The sequence below is a fragment of the Heptranchias perlo genome, chromosome 4, assembly GCF_035084215.1.
Source record: "Heptranchias perlo isolate sHepPer1 chromosome 4, sHepPer1.hap1, whole genome shotgun sequence".
In the NCBI taxonomy this organism is placed as follows: Eukaryota; Metazoa; Chordata; class Chondrichthyes; order Hexanchiformes; family Hexanchidae; genus Heptranchias; species Heptranchias perlo.
This window is the reverse complement of record NC_090328.1, coordinates 23718418-23740323: the sequence shown is the minus strand read 5'-3', so window position 1 is coordinate 23740323 and position 21906 is coordinate 23718418. Positions and strand designations below refer to the sequence as shown.

Sequence of the window (21906 nt, the reverse complement as noted above, 5' to 3'; positions counted from 1 at the left end):
CTCTGTTGATTGTGTCCCGTGTTTGTCTTCTGAGGAGGTCTATGCGATTTTTCGCTGTGGCCAGTCGTCCAGTACTTCCCCGGAGCGGAGAAACTACGCCATGTTCTTCGCAGCCTTCAACATGTCATCGATGACGACGAACACCTCGCTAAGGCCATCCCCACGCCTCCACTACTCGCCTTCAAACAGCCACCTAACCTCAAACAGACCATCGTTCGCAGCAAATTACCCAGCTTTCAGGAGAACAGCGTACACGACGCCACACAATCCTGCCACGGCAAACTCTGCAAGACATGACAGATCATCGACACAGATACCACCATCACACGAGAGGACACCACCCACCAGGTACATGGTTCATACTCCTGTGACTCGGCCAACATTGTCTACCTCATACGTTGCAGGAAAGGATGCCCCGGAGCATGGTACATTGGCGAGACCGTGCAGACACTGCGACAACGGATGAACGGACACCGCGCAACAATCGCCAGACAGGAGGGTCCCCTCCCAATCGGGGAACACTTCAGCAGTCAAGGACATTCAGCCTCCGATCTTCGGGTAAGCATTCTCCAAGGCGGCCTTCGAGACACACGACAACGCAAAATCGTCGAGCAGAAATTGACAGCCAAGTTCCGCACCCATGAGGACGGCCTCAACCGGGATCTTGGGTTCATGTCACGCTACATGTAACCCCACCAGCAAAAAAAAGTTATCTGTTTTTAATACAACTGGACATTCTCTCTCTCTCTGCCTTTCGGGTCTCTTTCTCTCTCTGTCTGTGTGATCTGACCCATTGTGTATTCAGTATACTGGGATGTAATGTTTTCCATGGCTAACCTGTCTGAACACCAACGACTCCTTTGATTGCTGTGATCGTCTCCCAGCCGAGGTGTGACAGGGGGCAGTTGGAAAGATTATCTGTAATCACCAGGCATTGTTCTCGGACTATATATGCTATGCGTTTTTAGAACCCTTCACTCACCTGACGAAGGAGGAAAGCTCCGAAAGCTTGTGATTTAAAATAAAACTGTTGGACTATAACCTGGTGTTGTGCAAGTCCTTACATTTGTCCACCCCAGTCCATCACCGGCATCTCCACATCAATGTTCTCCTTGGAACAGAGATGGTTGCGAGGAGATTTGATAGAGGTATTCAAAATCATGAAAGGTCTAGACAGAGTAAATAGAGAAAAACTGTCCCCATTGGCAGAAGGGTCAAGAACCTGAGGACATAGATTTAAGGTGATTGGAAAAGGAACCAAAGGTGACATGAGGAAAAACATTTTTACACTGCGAGTGGTTAGGATCTGGAATGCATTGCCCGAGGGGGAGGCGGAGGCAGATTCAATTATGGCCTTCAAAAGGGAACTGGATAAGTACTTGAAAGGAAAAAGTTTGCAGGGCTACGGGGAGTGGGACTAGTTGGATTGCTCTTGCATAAAGCCAGCGCAGACTCAATGGGCTGAATGGCCTCCTTCCATGCTGTAACCTTTCTATGATTCTATGAATACATTTACCACCTTTGCATAAAGTAATTAAATTTAAACTGACTTCGATCCCTCTCCTTCTAAGTTTGTGGCTATGCCTTAAAGTCTTTGTTATTCAAATCATTATCCAAATTCTTGTTAAAGTAGTCAGCACTACAAGTTTATATCTAAATTACCATTATGTATTGAATGACCTCTCTGCAAGACTTGTGGTAATTCCCACCTGCTTCATACGTTATTTATTTTCCAGTATTAGTGCCATGTTCCTCAATAAAATGCAATCACCAAACCTAGAACTCCATTAGAGGACTAATACACTTATTAAAATGTGTTTGATGTACAGAATGATGCAATCATTCTAATGCAGCTCATCTGAATTCAGGCTGCATTTATATTATAACCAAATCACTTTGCACTGAGACATTTACAGTGCTTTTGAAATGCACATGCTGATTCATTTTGCTAAGGTTATAGAGGTGAACAAATCTCTCCTCCGCAATCTTCAAGTAAAAATTAGAATGGTTTTGTTTGAGAGTGCTCTAGTAATCCACACAAGTGTTACTTCTGAAGTCCAAGGCAGCCTAATACCAATTCAATTCACCTCATTTCTCCATCAGGTTGCTTAGACTGAAATTAAAATTTCACTGAAGTCCTCTTGTGCTCACTTAAAGGGAAAGTACATCTTAAAATAACGGTGTCTAAACTGCTACTGGTGGCCCACACATAGCCCTCAAAACCTGGCAATCTGGGCCTCAAAGGCAAGGTACCCATCTCTTATTTATGCTTATTATTCTTGTTCAACGGTTTGTCCTGTTTGAATTTTGTAGGCCTGAAGGCTTAGAAAGGGGAGCTCTTGGCACTGCTGCCTCATTAATGGATAAATCCTAAATCAAAACACCAAGATCTGTTAGTATCAGCAACTGAACATACACAAAATAATGGGATCGCTGATTTAACCTTTATAGTTGGTCCCGCCGCTCCACGATACACCTATACAGCCCGCAAAGACAAAAAGCTTAGATACCCCTACCCTAAAAAGAACACAGAGTAGCTCCCACCACAGTTAAAGTATGCACTATATGCAAAGCTCAAACTCCATTTCCAGTAACAATTCTATTAATAACATTACTAAAAGTAATTAATGATAGTTCCTGTCATTCATTTATGAACCATAGAACTAGCGTTCCTGAAAAATTAGACATTCAGCCTCTGTAAGTTCAACGTAAAAGCTGCATGCCAAACATTGTACAAATCAGCACTCCAGTAACAAAAGCAAGCTGCACCATTAAGTAAGGCCAGGGTTCAAATTCTAGATTCCATTAGCATTTCCTCACAGGCTTCGCCCACGGTCAATTACAACAGCTTGTCTGTGAAAAAAGACTACCTGGGCAAAGCTTTTCAATCTATCATGCACATGTTTTCTTCCCAGAGCAATGAAGGAGCAACACAAGTTTCGCCCATCCAGTCATCAGCATCTCCACACAGAAAGGATTGCATGTAGGTAGGCAGCTAATTTTATACGGTGGAGACACCAATGAAATACAAACCAACCTCACAGCACAGGTCCACCCCCCCACTTCTTGGAGGACAATTAATGGAAAATACCGCAGGAGCAGTGAAATGGATCTGCACTCCTGCAGATAGTCTGAATAAACCCACCTCGCTGCTGCTGATGGTGGCTTTCCACTGCCCGAGGTTCTCACACCACCAATCTGTCCGGGCAATGTGCTGCTGTAGGTCACTGTGTTCTTTTTCCATCATCGAGATCTCATCCTTAAGCTTTGTAACAATCTAAATGAGAGAGATAGAGACATTGACAGCATTTGATCCCGGGGCTGCAATACTTAACAAGGTAGGATACAAAAACTAGATTCCAAATTGCTTCACAATGAACAAGTTCAGTTCCAATTTGATTCGCTTGATATTAACTGCTCTTTAACATCTGTTTCTTTGTAAGACAGTAAATGGTAAAGCTCCCAGTCTTCAGGCAGGGAGAGATCAATTCACATTAACTCCAGGAACATTCAATTTACAATATTCCCTTTGGAGTTTTATAGATTCAGAAATTTAGCACATTAAAATATGGAAGAAAAAGCCAACAAGTTTGTTTCATCTCCAATGTATGAATAGGTTGCCCCATTGTCTTTCTCACTTAAGTCATCTCCCGAGGAAGGTGATTTACCACATCTCCACTGAAGTCATCTATGACAAATATGAACCGTTTGTGTGCAAGATTTAGCTTAATTAATTCTGTCATTACATAACCTGCTTAAATACCAGCTTCACTCACAGAAATCATGTCCAAGCTTAACTTGTTACAACTGTTACAGATTTGTTTTCTTTTCTGTGTGCCAGATATCTGACGGAGGGAGCCAAGCCTTTCAATTGAAATACAAACATCTTTTGTGATTGGTTAAAATATGTGTTTGATTAACAGCCTTTTTAAAAAAATTGACAGGCAGTTATTTAAATTTTCCAGTACTGACGAAAGGTCTTCGACCTGAAACGTTAACCCTGTTTCTTTCTCCACAGATGCTGCCTGACTTGCTGAGCTTCTCCAGCATTTTCTGCTTTTATTTCTGATTTCCAGCATGCGCATATTTTGCTTTTTATTTAAATCTACTCAAGCCTGGTCAAAAATATTTATCAACCTGTCTCATTCAAATTGGAGAGTTTGTCTGAAGCCTTTGAAGAGGCACAGGAAAGCAAGATAACTTCCATAGACAGTGAAAAAAGAACTGCTACATAAGAATATTACTTATATCATAGCTTAGCCCAGCAGTTGTGATTTTTTTCTACTACAAGGAGCTAGCTAAGCTGAAATTATATGTTGTGTCTCTGTTGCTATACACTTGTTCTTTTACTGTTTATTTGAAAGTCAGTGAGTGCTATTTTACCACCTTCCAAAAACAAGGGGGCAGAACTTGCTCCCGAAACAACAGAGGAGCTCAACAGCATTCTCCATTTTTAGTGCTGAATTGAAGGAGCGAGTTCCCGTGTTTGCTCATGCATAGTGAAACACCGAAATCGTGAACTTGCTCCTAACTGTTCGCTGGCAACTTGACAGCTTCGAATTAAAGGGTCATCGCATGCTGCAATTATTGAAATCACTGAAAAATCGCAAACTTGCTCATCCGCCCAGTTGGAAAGTAACTGATTACGCCACCAAATAGGTACACTTAAAAATACCAGGTAGAAACTAAGTTTTAAAAGCGCGGTTAGTCTTAATGGCTGCCAAACAACTAAAAATAAAATTTTAAAAATGTGGAGTCTCTTAAATTAAAAAATTTAATTTTTTTTTTACTTTTCCCTTCTATCTCTTTAATTTAATTCAATTATTTCTTTGGCTTTTTATTAAAAAAATGTAATTTTTTTATTTACAATGATTTCCATAATACTAACTTTAAATGAATGAAGAATGCTCGCGGGCCTGACTTCTCTTCCTGATAGATTGTGTGGGCGTGTCTTCTACTCTCACAGACTGTTCTACGCGCATCAACTTACACTGCTCAGAGGCTGGGTCGAGAGCGCACAATTTTTAAAAGTTCAAAATCAAGCAAGTCGACGCCACAAAGCCTGCAGTAAGCACATTCGTTAATTTAATTTGCGGGAGCTGTGGCGAACGTTGCCACACCGCTCCGCCCAAGTTCTGGTCCAAGGTACTTATATAAAAAAAAACTACACAAGAGTAGGAATAGACTGGATGTTAAATGTTTCTTTTTTGCCTAGAGAGTGAGCCTCTGGAATGCGTTGCCGGCTGGTGTGGTGGGTGCTGACTCTCTGCTTGCCTTCAAGAGGGAGCTGGATTGGTTCTTCACCGGGGCAAAGATCGCATCATAAAAGGTAAGTGGCTTTGCAGATAACATATGGTCCATGTGATCTCCTGGACTGGTTTTGATCGCCTGTGGGGGTCGGAGAGGAATCTTCCAGAGTATTTTTTCCTTTATTGGCCCTGTGTTTTTCACTTTTTTTTTGCCTCAATATGGCTGCGGGGGTTGGGAGGTTTCGTATGTTCATAAAGTGGTTGACGTGAAGGCATGTGATAATGCCAGCAGCCAAAATTAACTGAAAAGGGTTCTTCGTTCGATCCCTGGGCACACTACAAATCTACTTAGCTATTTGGTCAATTGAAATTACACTGTAGCCAGGGCTCAACTACAAGTGTGCTCTGAAACTTCACACTGATAGCCAAAGGTATCCAAAAACAGAAGTTAAACTTTCAAGAAAATGAAACCCTAAGAGATTTTCCCTGGTCCCCAAAGGTAAAAGTGTAGGATCACCCTAACATTCCAACTCAGGTTACTCAATCCTGACAGTTGCATTCCCCAGAAGACAATTCCATGATCTATAAGAAATAGTGTGCCCCAAAGATCATCCATGTCAATACCTAGCAATAAAATCTTCACTTCGATTCTAAACTAGATATTCACTTAACACTTTTTTTTAAAAAAAGGATTCCAATCTATACAGAATTAACAAGCTCTGATTAAGAGTTAGACACCCAAAATGTCTTTTTTTTTTGGTTCTTGGGATGTGCGCAGTGCTGGCAAGGCCATCCCTACTTGCCCTGAAGTTGGTGGTGTTCCCACAATTGTATTAGGTAGAGAATTCCAATGATTTTGACCCAGTGGCAGTGAAGGAATGGTGGTGTATGTCCAGCTGAGGTTGGTGTGCGACATGGATGGTGTTCCCATGATCTTGCAGCTCTTGTCTTTCTCGATGGTAGAGGTTACAGGGCTGCGAAGAGCTGTCAAGGTGAGCGCTGCATGCATTCTCTAGAAAATACATAGTGTACCAATAGTGCACCGGTGGCGGAGAAATGGATTTTGACTCCAGATCAAGCACGCTGCTCTGCCCTGCCCTAGTTGGTGTTGAGCTTCGAGTGATGCAGCTGCACCCATCCAGGCGAGTGGTGAATATTCCACTGTGCTCCTGACTTCAGCCTTGTAGATGGTGCAGAGGCTTTGACAAGTCAGGAGATTAGCCATTTGTTGTAGAGTAACCAGCCTCTGTCCTGCTCTTATAGCCACGTGCTGTGTATTTCCCGTATTTTCTGTGTTTAGTGCAGAATAAACTACTTTTTGCTGGGAATCTATGCTACATAACATAGATGCATTTAAGTGGGAGCTTGATAAGCGCACGAGGGAGAAAGGAATGCTGATAAGGTTAGATGAAGGGGTGAGGGAGGAAGCTCACGTGAGGCATAAATGCTGGCATAGACCATTTGAGCCGAATGGCCTGTTTCTGTGCTGTAGGTTCAATATAACTCGATGATTGGGTAGATGGTCTGATAGGAATGGCTTCACATGGCCTTTTCTCATTTTATGCACATTCTTGTAAACACACAAATGTTTTTTCAAAATCCTCTATTTTTTGTTGCCAGAAAATATGTGCTTTCTTGGCTATTGAAAGTAAGTATTTTTACTTCTATTTCACCTGAGATCTTATAAGAGGAGGAGGGAGTTATTGTTTTGCATTTCATATGTCTTCTTGTTGTTGGAAGAAGATATGTTATCTTAATAATAATGCTTTAGTCAATTTGGAAAGTGACTGAATTTGTCAGACACTGGGATATTTTTAAAGATTTAGTGGTGCGAAGGGTTAAAGCACGATGTCCTTTTACCTCTGAGACGGGTTCACATCGTTCCAAAACTATTGAAAGTTTGCTCTCTGTATTGGCTCCAAGGGTTTTGTGTGAAATGTGTTTGAGCATTCTCAGGCCAGTTCTTAATGAATGCTTGCAGCAGAAGACTATCTACAGTGAATCTTTGGAATTCTCTACCCCAGAGGGCTGTGGATGCTCAGTCATTGAATATATTCAAGACTGAGATTAATTGGTTTTTGGACGCTAAGGGAATCAAGGGATATGGGGATAGGGCGGAAAAGTGGAGTTGAGGTAGAAGATCAGCCATGATCTTATAGAATGGCGGAGCAGGCTCGAGGGGCCATATGGTCTACTCCTGCTCCTATTTCTTATGTTCTTATGTACATATGTATTACTCAGTGGAATTAAAAAAAAGAATTCTTGCAATTTCCAATCTTGCTTGGAGTTTGTTTATTCCATACTCAGTCATCAGTGTTTAATTAAGGAATCAACTTGCATCTACTTTATCCCCACTAAAAACGTGCGTCATGTCTCCTCTCAATTATCTTTTCTCCCAGTACAAATACGCATGTCTCTCTAACAAAATTTAAGTCCTTACTTCATCCTGCATTTCACTGTTAAACACTGAAGAAAGTACCAGGTACCTGAAATACCTACATAAAGCTCGACCAATGTAATGCTTCTATAGCCACAGGAAGGTGAAAAATGTCACTTTCCTTGGGAAATGGGGGGTTAAAAAAATACTGATATTCTCATAGTCCTCTGTGACATTCTTCTTTCATTAAAGGCCATGGTACTGCTAGCAACAGTTAAGGAGCACTACTCATTTAATGAACAAAAGTGTAAATATGAGTGAGTGAGACGGACAGATACACAAACTGAATGTGTGCAAGATAGAGCAAGCACAACTGCATTTGAGGATGTGAATTCAAGACTGAGATCGACATTTTTTTTAATAATTAGGTAAGGATTTCAAGGGATAGAGATCAAAGGCAGGTAAATGGAGTTGAGTACAGATCAGCCATAATTTAATTGAATGGCGGAACAGAGAAGGTTAAAAGGAGATTTGATAGAAGTGTTCAAAATCATGAAGGGTTTAGATAAAGTAAATAAAGAGAAACTGTTCCCATTGGCTGAAGGGTCGAGAACCAGAGGACACGGATTTAAGGTGATTGGCAAAAGAACCAAAGGAGACGTGAGGAAAAACTTTTTTTTAACGAGTAGTTGTGATCTGGAATGCATTGCCTGAAAGGGTGGTGGAAGCAGAGTCAATTGTAGCTTTCAAAAAGGAATTGGATAAATATTTGAAGGGAAAACATTTGCAGGGCTACGGGGAAAGAGCAGGGGAATGGGTCTAACTGGATTGCTCATACAAAGAGCCGGCATGGGCTCGATGGGCCGAATGGCCTCCTTCTGTGATCCTCTGGCCGAATGGCCTCCTCCTGAATCATTCTACGATTCTATGAACAGGCTCAAGGGGCTGAATGGCCTGTTTCTATGTTCATAGGAAACCCAAGCTTGAATCATTTAAATTTATGCTTTTGGTGCATTTGTTTAACCAACCAAAATGACATATTTGGATGGAAATTGTGGTGAAAGCTGGTAATTTTGCATGTTTGTTAACATGTCACAATGCCAAGATCACATAAAACACTTGACACTCTTAAAACACTTGTGCAAATCCACTGAAAAATGATTCAAAACAAAAAACTGCACAGCACCCCAGAAACGTCTGTCTTTGCACTAAAACAATGAATCTTTGAAGAAAAAATTAGACAAGGCAGCAGAATTAGAAATGTAGCCCTGAGGTGTGACAAAATACAGAGAACACACACTGGTTTATTTATATGGTCCAGATATTTCTATTATTTTATAGAAATAATTGGATTCCTGATGTGTCGCAAACTAGACTGAACTCCTGGATACTGAATCGTACCTTCCTGTCAGGTTTTGGTGAATTCTGGATGGAGCCCAGAGCTTGTCTCTTGTATTCAAGTTTTTCATTTAACTGTCGTAATTTGTTTACAGCAAAGCTGGCCTGCTCATTAATGCCATTGCTCCCCTCATCCAAGACTTCCTCACCACTCTCACACACCTGGTTCTGGAAGAAAGAGGGATGAGGAGTTAGAAGAAAGTTAAATACCATATATAGCAAATCATTATTTTATGGTCAATTCCTAGGATCAAAATAGTGAATACCATCAGGTTGCTTAATAAACACCAGGCTTTGATTCATTATGATAATGATTTTTCATCTCAACAGTGATGCCTGCCACCAAATACCATCCTACAGCTGGAAACCAAGATCAGATGACAGAAGGCATGGCTAGAACAGGCGGAGCAGTCTGATATTGGAGTTTCCCTGCCTTGTACAAAAGTGTACAGGCACCTCAGTATATAATGCCACAGAATTACATTCTCTGCTAGGTAACTCATCCAGAATGTAGCTCTGTGGATTTGCATTGAATAGAGGCTATTCAGCTTCCCAAAGAGATGGAAAGTGGCCCCTGAGCTACAGACTGTAGGCCTGTTCCAGATGGTGGTGTAGGAATTCATCTGCCTCTCGATTGAGGACAGTGCAAAGAAGAGAAATTGGTTCAAAAAAGGAAACAGAGTCCAATTTTCTTATTGCTTTACCCTCTCTTTTCTCTTGAAGGAGTTAAGTCCTTCCAAAGCTACAGTTCCATGGTTACCCTCCTTAGAAATACATAGAAGTTACAACACGAAAACAGGTCTCTTGGCCCAACCAGTCTATGCCAGTGTTTACCCTCCACGTGAACAAATACACTAATATATTTATCCACCCTGTTCCCATATCCCTTCATCGCCTTGTCCTTCAGTACCTCAGTAGCTCAACCCAGTGTCCTTTATTCACAAGCCTCGACAGTGAATATCAGCAGGCTTTTGAACCATGGGCATCACAGCCAATGTTGATCATGTTCTCATTTGATGTCCACATACAAGCACACCTCCAGTACAGGTCATTGAACAATCAAGAGAGGAAACCCATCTGATTTTCCACTTCCTAATCTGAGATGCTGAGGTCATTTTAATGCACCCTACTGCCACCTCAGCTGACTCGGCACAGACCAGGGATCTAACCTGGGACCTTCCTGTTCTGTATGGTTCAGCTATTAACTGATGGGTGAACCCCAAAAACAGTCAGGCTTAAGTCTCCATTCTCTTTATCCTCTGCCCCAGAGAGCGAGTTCACAATCTCTCAAACCTTACACGGCTCAAACTCATATGGAATTGCAACCTTGTAGTTTTCTGCCTAAAGGTTCCCACCAACTGACTTAATGGGCAGCTGAATATTCAACCAGCTCAAACACAACAGTATCTGCAAAGTTGTTAATAGTCTACATATATATTATCTGACCATTTTGGGTCAGAAAGTCATATCTTGGTTACAGATTAGAGATCCAAGAAAGGCTAGAATTCCAACTTGTCCAGCCCAATGGTCCAGTTATACTGCCGGTCTTCAACTGGGAGCAGAGCAGCTTTCGTATATTCCAACGCAAGGTCCCCTATATTACTTTGTTAACTCCTAGGGCACCTGGGACACTAGTGCTTAATTTATGAGCACTGTGTGTGTTTTTTTTTTAAAAGGCTAAAAGCTTCAAGTAGTTCGCCCCACCAATTTTTTTTATTTCCAGTGTCCAAAAAGAACTGACTATTGAAACATCTCTTTAAACATTAGTACTTTTACTGGCAGTTGGAAGCCAGTAAACATCTTCCCCCAACCAACAATGATGGAAGCTCATACCGCAATTGAACATGCCCCTTATACTGCACCACTCGCTATTGTACAACCAGGGCATCGTAAGAGTGATGGAAGCCTGATGTTCTGTTGCCAGTTGCCCTGCAAGGCCATCTCTATCTGAGGAATCACAGACAGCAGAAAGTTCTAAATATTTCAGCTTTTGGTGGGACTTCATCTCCGACATGCCTAGCTGAAGAGCACTATTAGTGCCAGTGCAGTTACGGAGGAGCCAGTTCCATTCCCTTCTCATTCAATTTGAATGTGTTGGAGGCAAGAGAGGGTAAAAACCTCATTTGTGGTGCAAGACACAAAGTAGCTGAGAAACTCCTGTTGGTGTGACCACCCCATTTTTGTTGTATTATGTGCTGGCATGTCTGTGGGTTCAATTCCTCTCTCCAGTTTAATTTCTTCTTTGTTGTATCAGAGAGGATGCACGTTTCTACAAGCGATTCCAGTCATAGAATCAGGGGTGCTCCTCTGAGCTCCACAAGAATAATGTGAGCTGCTGCCACCAGGCTACCCACCCTCCACGATCATAGTAACATAGAAAATTTACGGCACAGAAGGAGGCCATTCGGCCCATGCCGGCCAAAAATGAGCCACCCAGCCTAATCCCACTTTCCAGCACTTGGTCCGTAGCCTCGTAGGTTACGGCGCTTCAGGTGCACATCCAGGTACTTTTTAAATGAGTTGAGCGTTTCTGCCTCTACCATCCTCTCAGGCAGAGAGTTCCAGATCCCCACTACCCTCTGGGTGAAAAAATTTCTCCTCAACTCCCCTTTAATCCTTCTACCAATTACTTTAAATCTATGCCCCCTGGTTATTGATCTCTCTGCTAAGGGAAATAGGTCCTTCTTATCCACTCTATCGAGGCCCCTCATAATTTTATACACCTCAATTCAATCACCCCTCAGCCTCCTCTGTTCCAGAGAACAACCCCAGCCTATTCAATCCTTCCTCACAGCTAAAATTCTCCAGTCCTGGCAACATCCTCATAAATCTCCTCTACATGCTCTCTAGTGCAATTACATCCTTCCTGTAATGTGATGACCAGAACTGTACACACTACTCAAGTTGTGGCCTAATCAGTGTTTTATACAGTTCCAGCATAACCTCCCTGCTCTTATATTCTATGCCTCGGCTAATAAAGAAAAGTATTTCATATACCTTCTTAACCACCTTATCTACCTGTCCCGCTACCTTCAGGGATCTATGGACATGCACTCCAAGGTCCCTCACTTCCTCTACACCTTTCAGTATCCTCCCATTTATTGTGTACTCCCTTGCCTTGTTTGCCCTCCCCAAATGCATTACCTCACACTTCTCTGGATGGAATTCCATTTGCCACTTTTCTGCCCGCCTGACCAGTCCATTGATATCTTCCTGCAATCTACAGATTTCCTCCTCACTATCAACTACACGGCCAATTTTTGTATCATCTGCAAACTTCTTAATCATGCCCCCTACATTTAAGTCCAAACCATTAATATACATCACAAAAAGCAAGGGACCCAGTACTGAGCCCTGCAGAACCCCACTGGAAACAGCCTTCGACCAAAAACACCCATCGACCATTACCCTTTGCTTCCTGCCACTGAGACAATTTTGGATCCAACTTGCCACTTTCCCTTGGATCCCATGGGCTTGTACTTTTTTTGACCGTCTGCCATGTCAGACCTCGTCAAAAGCCTTGCTAAAATCCAGACTACATCAAAACGCACTACCCTCATCGACCCTCCTAGTTACCTCCTCAAAAAATTCAATAAGTTTAGTCAGAAACGACCTCCCCTTAACAAATACATGCTGACTGTCCTTGATTACTCCGTGCCTTTCTAAGTGACTGTTTATCCTGTCCCTCAGGATTTATTTCAATAATTTACCCACCACAGATGGTAGACTGACTGGCCCGTAATTACTTGGTCTATCCCTCGCTTCCTTTTTAAACAATGGTACAACGTTAGCAGTCCTCCAAACCTTCGGCACCAATGAGGATTGGAAAATGATGGTCAGAGCCTCCGCTATTTCCTCCCTTGCTTCTTTTAACAGCCTGGGATACATTTCATCCGGCCCTGGTGATTTATCTATTTTCAAAGATGCTAATCCCCTTAATACTTCCTCTATCCCATCCAATATTTCACACTTCTCCTCCTTATCTACAATGTCTGCATTGTCCCTCTCCTTTGTGAACACAGACGCAAAGGATTCATTAAGAACCATACCAACATCTTCCGCCTCCACACATTGGTCTCTAATAGGCCCTATTCTTTCCTTAGTTATCCTCTCGCTCTTAATGTATTTATAAAATATTTTTGGGTTTTCCATGATTTTACTTGCCAATATTTTTTCATGCCCTCTTTGCTTTCCTAATTTCCTTTTTAATTTCACCCCTGCACTTTTTATACCCCTCTAGACCTTGTGTTCTCGGTGTCTGACAGTAGCTTTCCTTTTCTGCCTTGTCTTACTCTATATGCTCCTTGACATCCAGGAGGCTCTAAAAGTTCTTCGCTTCAACCAGGTCATGATGAGGTTTTCCCTGCAGCTGAGGGAACTACCTAGTCACCAATCACCAGGGCAGCAATGTAAGAGATATAGGAGTGGGTCACATGCCTGTCCTCTCAGCGAATGATGTGAACAACAGGAACTCCAGAGGAGGGGGGGGGGGGCAGAGGTAATACAAATGAAAGAAAATGGCCACCTATTTATAAACAATGATATGAAGGAAACTGCCTGGACTTGGTGAGGGGAAGTAGGCACAACTGTTAACTTAAAACAGTCAAAAATGACATGGTGACAGTTGATTCATAGATTATATATTGGAGTAAACATCACTGCTGCCAGCAGAAGGTTGAACCAAGTCAGTATGTGAAAGAACAAGAAAGGGACTTTTCTTAATTAGCTCATAAACCAATACTTGAAAGCCTTTCAAAGATTGGTCTCAGAAGCAGGAGTATGAATGTTTATTACTTTTCCATTAACATCACTAAATACTGATCATTGACTGAAATAAAGACAGCGTTGAGCCCAAGCAGCCGCAGGAAGTTATTCTGTAATCTCCATCACTGCATTCTCCCATCATTAATCTCCCGCCCACAAAAGACCTGATTGTGAACCGTTCAATATTTGTTTTGCCACAGCACACTTTTCAAGCGTTGTCGCTGCCTGGGAAAAGTCCAATTGCAGAGATCGATTCTTGTAGAGGATGAAATGATAACATTGGCACCACCAAGTGTTATTGAAAGTTTCTACATACTGCACAAGCGCAAACATTCCCCCCTGACACTGGGTGCTCTGGCTGTAAGGTGCCAATTACACTTTGTCAATCTCTAGGATAACTATATGTAACCTTGGATTAGAACACGTCTGGACTATGGCATAGCACCTTTGTCACTGGCATAGCATCATGTACAGTATATTAACACACAGTGCCACAGTAGGCAGGGTACGGATTTCTGCTTCCAGCTCTCACAGCAAGTTCCAGACCTTGACTATCAGCAGGAGGTTCCAAATGAGGGTCGGATACATCCTCATGGATAGAAAGGGTGAATTGAAATGAAAAAAAAATCATTCCTGGCCAGAATAGGTCTTCTACCGACTCCCTCAATCAGGAGAGGATGAATGGTGAAGGCAGGAAAAACTTTTGAAAAACAGGGGTGGGACGAAAGAACAAGATATCTGGACAGATGGACGATTAGAAATTGAATGGGACAAGACAGCACGGGCTGTGTGTAGGTAACAGCAAGAGGTACTGGATCACAGGACAGCAAAGATGGACCGAGCATCTGGAAAATAGAGAGTTTTTCCGAGTGCCCCATGAATGGTTCCAGAATACTGTATTATTTGGAGCCCCCCACCCTGTTTTCCGTGAGAATCCCAAAGAATCCTACATCCTTGCAGGGGGAGCCAATACACCCCTGCGGGATAGTCTCTGATCTATTGATTAAAAGACTACCAATTACTTGCTTAGTTACTGTGTTTGGTATAATCAGAACTGACAGATGAAAATGATGCAGAGACAGGCAGATGAATGGCCAACCAGTATCTGTGCAGTCTGAGGACAGGCAAACCAGTTAAGAAGCAAGCTGGAGAGGGATGGGGCTTTTAAATTAGTTCAGTGAGGATATTATTAAATATTGTTCTGGAGTTCACCCTCCAGACAAGGCTAGTGTGATGGATCAAGGGCAGGAGATGATTTGAAATCGTTGCGGGCAAGGCAGCAAGACCATAAATTAGGCTGGTAAAATCTGCTCACAAATCAAAACTAGGAAAGAGAGCAAAGGATTTTTACATTGGTTGTGTGGTATAAATCAAATTCAATGCTATAAACAAACTTTTAGTTTGTGCTGCAATGTTTTAGGTCGTGGTTTCTGTTGATTTTAATCTTGGACCAAAAAAAATATTTATTCTGAATCTGATCACGTAAAACCTAGCAATCACATGAATCAACATAACCTGGTAAACACATAATCTTTGAGTTTGAGGTTACCCAATGCCTGAACACAACCAGCTCTTGGTGTACATGCAGTTAACTTTAACATGTGAGGAAATCAGCCTTTTTATAAACAGCAATACCCATGTTCACCTATTTGTACGTAAAAACAAACCTTTTACACCTCTACTGGCTACCTTCTCATACAATTTTGAACCAAACAGTTGGGTTTTGGAGTGTGACCGCCTGAGGCATTTAAAATTGAACTAAAAAATTCTGTTGTTCCAGTTCCACATTGTAAAAAAGAGAAAGGCTGTGGCAGATGTGAAATGGTCCAAAAGTCCCTCAAGTAAAACGGTCTGCAGAAACATGCGCAAGCAGCAAACGTGTATATACAACAAATGTGTGTATATAAACGAGCCTTTTTTTTTGCAAGCACACAAGTTATTTTTCAAATTCCCAATCCGATATTGGACTCATTAAACACAGCCAACTTCGACACAGTATTATCTACATTAACCACAGTCAACCGTGACACCGCATCATCAAATTAGCCACGTCCAACCTCATTGGTGCATCATCTACATTAACCATGGCCAGTCTCGACACTGCAACCTCTACATCATCCATGGTCAACCTCAACATTCCATCATCTACTTAACCACAGCCAACTTGTGGGAGAACCTTCACCACAAGGACTGCAGCGGTTCAAGGCGGCGGCTCACCACCAACTCCTCAAGGGCAATTAGGGATGGGCAATAAATGCTGGCCTCGCCAGCGACGCCCACATCGCATGAACAAATAATTTAAAAAAACTTTGACATCACAACATCCACACCAATCAATGCCAACCTCAACACTGCATCGTCGACAAGGTGGGCATGACATTAGAAGAGATCAAAAAAGATATAAAGACATTTAAGATGGAAAGGGAGACATAATTGATAAACTAATCAAACTTAAGAGGATAAAACCCCTGGTCCGGATGGATTGCATCCACACGTATTATAAGAAGTTAGGGAAGAGATAGGAGAGGCACTATTACACAAATATAAAAATTCATTAGAAAAGGGAACAGTGCCAGAGGACTGGCAGACAGCTAATGTGATTCCTATATTTAAAAAGGGAGATAGAACCAGTCCAGGGAACTATAGATCAGTTAGCTTAACATTGGTGGTAGGAAAGATAATGGAATCCTTACTCAAAGGTGTAATAGAAAAACATTCAGAAACCGAAAATGTAATAAAGAGTAGTCAACACGGATTTCAAAAGGGAAGGTCGTGCTTGACCAACCTTATTGAATTCTTTGAAGTAACAGAAAGAGTAGACAAGGTTCATGCAGTGGATGTAATATATTTGGATTTTTAAAAGGCCTTCGATAAGGTACCGCATAGTAGACTCATGACTAAGGTCAGAGCATGTGGAGTAAGAGGACATGTAGCAGAATAGATAGCAAGCGGGCTACAAAACAGAAAACAGAAAGTAGGGGTTAAGGGTAGCTATTCAGGCTGGCAAAAGGTGAGAAGTGGTGTTCCACAGGGATTAGTGCTGAGACCACTGTTGTTCACAATTTACATTAATGATTTGGACTCTGGAATCAGAAGTACAATTTCAAAATTTGCAGACAATACCAAATTGGGAGGCGTAGTTAATACAAAGGAAGAACGCGACAAAATACAGGAAGACATTAATAAACTTGCAGAATGGGTGTGTAATTGGCAAATTAATTTAAATATAGGTAAGTATGGGGTCGATCATTTTGGTAGGAAGAATAACTGCTTGGGCAATAAGTGTCTAAATGGGGTAGAGGTGCAAAGTGATCTAGCGATACAGAAACACAAATCTCTAAAAGTAGCAACACGGGTTGACAAGGCCATAAAAAAGCAAACCAAGCACTGGGGTTCATTTCTGGAGGGATAGAATTGAAAAGCAGAGAAAATATGCTAAATTTGTATAGAACCTTGGTTAGACCACACTTGGGGTACTGTGCACAGTTCTGGTCTCCATATTATAAAAAGGATGTAGAGGCACTGGAGACGGTGCAAAAAAGATTCACAAGGATGATACCAGAACTGAGATGATATATTTATCAGAAAAGGCTGAATAGGCTGGTGCTCTGTTCTCTAGAAAAGAGAAGGCTGAGGGGTGACCTGATAGAGATCTTTAAGATAATGAAAGGGTTTGATAGGGGTAGATGTAGAGAAAATGTTTCCACTGGTGGGGGCGTCCAAAATTAGGGGCCATAAATGTAAGATAGTCACTAAAAATCCAATTGGGAATTCAGTAAAAACTTCTTTACCCAGAGAGTGGTTAGAATGTGGAACTCACTATGACAAGGAGTAGTTGGGGCGAATAGCATAGATGCATTTAAGGGGAAGCTAGATAGCACATGAGGGAGAAAGGAATAGAAGGATATGCTGATAGGGTTAGATGGAGAGGGGTGGAAAGAGGCTCGTGTGGAGCATAAAGACCAGCATAGACAAGTTGGGCCAAATGGCTTGTTTCTGTGCTATAGACGTTATGTAACTCTATGTAACCTCAATACTGCATTGTCTCTACACTCTGTACCTTGTACCCTATGTTAACCACAACAAACGATCAATACATTAACCACAGTCAACCTTCACCACATCATCTACATTAACAGCCAATCTCAATACCCCAGCAACTACATTAACCACAGCCACTCTGATCTCCAAACATCTTTAAATAAATTTCCTGAAAGTTTTCCCTAATTTGCACAGGCTTGTGAGTCACTAATTGCCACCTAGTAAGTGCTATAACTAATATTACTGAAAGAACGAACTTTAATTTGAGGTCCACTTGTTTTGTAGGAAAACGTGAGAGTCAATTTGCACATAGCGGGGCCCAACAATTTGGAAGACTTTCTTTTTTTATATGATCGCTCTGATAAACGTGGAGATGGCAAACCCTTGAAATTCAGTGTACCACACTCATGATAACCACTGCCCCGAATACCACATTCAACAAAGTTGCTTTATCAAAGGTGCCAATTCAACTGTTTCATAAGCTCTAGTTTTCTCCCTCATCCAAACTGAAGTATTCAATCAATTGTATTCGTCCCTTCAATACACAAGCATGAAAGTAAAGAGCAAGCAGGTCATTCACATAGGAAAGCCTTGAGGGTTTTATGAAAGCGTCTCTTACCACATCATCGCGGTTCTCAGGGCTGGATTGTAAAGTGCTCTTTTCCTCTTCCTTTCTAACAAGTCTTTCATATAAGTCACTTACGAGGAATGATGGGTAATACCGGTCCTTAAGAGTCTCATAAACATCGCTTTGAATTTTGTTGAAGACATCTGTTCCTTTGTTACCCACAAGGCTTTGCTGGATTTCTTTATAAAGTGCCTTCTCCACTGGAATTTCCCGGCTTTCCACAAAATAATTCTGGTAGATTTCACCAACTAGTTGAGGTATTTCAGTCTGAATGAATAAAAGCAGAAAATAGAGTTTATAAATTGCAGTGTAACTATGCATTGCTCATTATCCAATATTCTCCTCTCCCGAAGATTGGGACTTTTGCTGGGGTGTAATTCCGTGGAAACAATGCAGCTCACTGTTACCTCAGTCTCTGATACATCCTTCAGGTATGAGCAGACTGTTTGATGGTGGAGGCCATTTCTGTTCTCAGTAAATAACCACATATATGCAGGGGGCACTGGTTAGTGATCAAGAACGTGAATTTAGACCAATTTTTCCTCTCCTTAACCCAGGGGACTAATTGTGACACTTTTACAGTCACCAGCGCTAAGATCAGATAACCCAGTACATACAAAGAACAGAATATTTGGAATAAAAACTGCATATTGAAGGGATTGTAACCAACAGGTCAGAGACTTTATATCCAGCAGATCATCAGATAAGGTCAGGGCATCATTTTAGCACCCGCTATCAGGTGCGTTCCTGGCAGGGGGGGCTCCGAAAATCGGAGAATCCCGGAGTGGGTCGGGAGCCCGACTCCAACCCGCCCACTTCTGGGTTCTCCACTGACGCGCCGGCGTGCGCGCGCAGCCCCCGCTGGTGGGAATTCCGCAGGCAATTAAAGCCAGCGGGGTTCCACTTGAAGCTATTTATTTTGCTTGTTCAGGTCATTAACTGACCTGATTAAGGGATTATGTGAGGAGGGGTGGGATTTTATAGCAAACTGGGAATGTTTCCCATACTGGGGGAAACATTCCCAGTTCAAATGGACCTGTTGCAGCTGTCAGCCTGTGGCAGCTGCAAAGGTCCATTTGACAGGTGGGGGTGGGAGGCCCTCACTCATTGCAGGAGGCCACTCTGTCACTTGGGACAAAGTTTGGCCTCCACCACCCTCCTCCTGACAATCAAAATCACCAACTTGCACACTTACCCCAGGGTCCAGAGACATGTACCTACCTTGCGGACCCCCTCAGATGTACATCTTCCGGATGGGGGCCGCTGTAGCTGCAGTCATGACCTCCTCGGAGGCCGAACAGCATCACCAGCCTCGCCATCCACCTCTGACACGTGGAGCTCCACAACAGAGTGCTGTGACACATCCTCCTGTACAGCAGGAGGGAGGGCTACCGCAGAGAGAGATGCGTCGCAGAGGGCACTACCCTCGCCACAGCGTGCACAGACCGAGGCTCAGCTTCCTGGACCTCTCTGAGCAGCAGTGCACACGGAGGCTCAGAGTCACTTGACGTGTAGTCGTGGACATCTGCAGCCTCCTTCATGCCGAGCTGCTCCCGGTTGGCCCGAGCACCATCTTCTTACCTTTTTTTTTATTCGTTCACGGGATGTGGGCGTCGCTGGCAAGGCCGGCATTTATTGCCCATCCCTAATTGCCCTCGAGAAGGTGGTGGTGAGCCGCCTTCTTGAACCGCTGCAGTCCGTGTGGTGACGGTTCTCCCACAATGCTGTTAGGAAGGGAGTTCCAGGATTTTGACCCAGCGACAAAATCCTGGAACTGTCGCTGTCAAAGTCACCACTGCCCTCAACAACTTCTCCTCCGCATCCTTCCAGGGTGCAACCGGGGACATCGCCAACGTGTCTCAGCCGTCTGCACAAAAGAGCCCTGCAAATACACCTACACCCACTCTGCAGTGACACAATGGGTGGCATCAGTTGTGGGTCTTCATAGTGATCCTCAGAAAAGGGCATTATTGCACAAACCAGACAAGATTCACAAAGACGTGGCAGTAGTGGTGCCAATACAATATGTGATGTGAGTTGGTCAGAAATTCAATATAAGTAAAAACCATGACAAACCCTCAAACACCCTCGTGCATCCCCTTCATGCTCACGACACGTTTGCCTTACGCTGCCTAATGCACATATCTGATGCATGCCCTGTGGCTGCAGCACAGGTAGTGGCAGGTTGAGTGAGGCTGACCGTGAAAGAGATGCACGAGAGGGTGAGTATGAGATAGAGCCATGAGATTGTATGAGGATTGGGTTGAATGGTAGTGGTGGGATGAGTACTGGCGAGGTGAGTAAGTGCAGGTAAGATGAGGATGAGGTTTGAGTGGGTATGAGGGGTGATGTGACAGAGTAGTGTTGGCAGTGCAGAAGGAGGTGTGGGGTGGGGGCGGTGATGTGGCAGATGGAGTGTAGGGGAATGAGTAAGTGTACTCACTTTGGCTGACCTACTGAGGTCATTGGAGCGCCTCCTGCATTGTATGCAGGTGGGCGATATGTTGGTGGTGCAGGTGGGCGATATGTTGGTGGTGCAAGTGACCTCCTCTGCCACCTCGAGCCAGGCCTTCTTGGTGGCAGGCCGCTTCCTCCCGCCCGCCGGGGGGGGGGGGGGGGAGATCTCTGTCCTCCCCCTCCTCCTCACCCCATGTATTGATACCTGGAGTGAGGCATCATTAACCTGGGAGCAGCCTTCCCTCTGGGCTGCTCCATGCTGTCATTTTTGCTATTTGTTGCAGCATCTGTCAGTGGAGAATTGCCCCTTTAAATAGAGCTCCTCCAGCTGACAGATCTTACTGCGCATGCGCAGCCCGCCCGACGCACAGATCAGCAGTGAGGAACCCGGAAGAACAGGTAAGTGGATCCAATTGGGCTGCGATCGCGCGGGTGGCAGACTGATTTCACCGGGCGCGTTGCCTACGCGCCCGATAGCCCCCCCGCCGCGAACCCACAGCCCTGGTAACATCGAGCCCATTGTTTTCAACAAAGGTGTCTGTGCCGTCTGAAAAAGAGCTATCCAGCCTAATCCCACTTTCCAACACTTAGTCCGTAGCCTTGTAGATTGCAGCACTTCAAGTGCACATCCAAGTACTTTTTAAATGCAATGAGAGTTTCTGCCTCTACCATCCTTTCAGGCAGTGAGTTCCAGACCCCCACCACCCTCAGTGAAAAAATTTCTCTTCAACTCCCCTCTAATCCTTCTACCAATTACTTTAAATCTATGCCCCCTGGTTATTGACCTCTCTGCTAAGGGAAATAGGTCCTTCTTATCCACTCTATCCAGGCCCCTCATGATTTTATACACCTCAATTGAATCAGCCCTCAGCCTCCTCTGTTCCAAAGAGAACAACCCCAGCCTATCCAATCTTTCCTCATACCTAGAATTCTCCAGTCCTGGCAACATCTTCGTAAATCTCCTCCATACCATCTCTAGTGCAAACACATCT

The 21906-nt window shown here is 43.3% G+C and overlaps 1 protein-coding gene across 4 annotated transcripts in view; it reads right to left on the bottom strand.

Annotated features, from left to right (window-relative positions):
* snx25 (sorting nexin 25) overlaps positions 1-21906 on the bottom strand; it is a 262889-nt gene that overhangs the window by 56429 nt on the left and 184554 nt on the right. For all 4 annotated transcript variants that reach the window (XM_067982600.1, XM_067982602.1, XM_067982599.1 and 1 more), the window contains 3 exons: positions 18449-18724; positions 9028-9192; positions 3146-3277 (listed from right to left, as the gene is read on the bottom strand). In XM_067982600.1, the coding sequence (XP_067838701.1) occupies positions 3146-3277; positions 9028-9192; positions 18449-18724 (573 nt within the window). The remainder of the gene's footprint in view (positions 1-3145; positions 3278-9027; positions 9193-18448; positions 18725-21906) is intronic.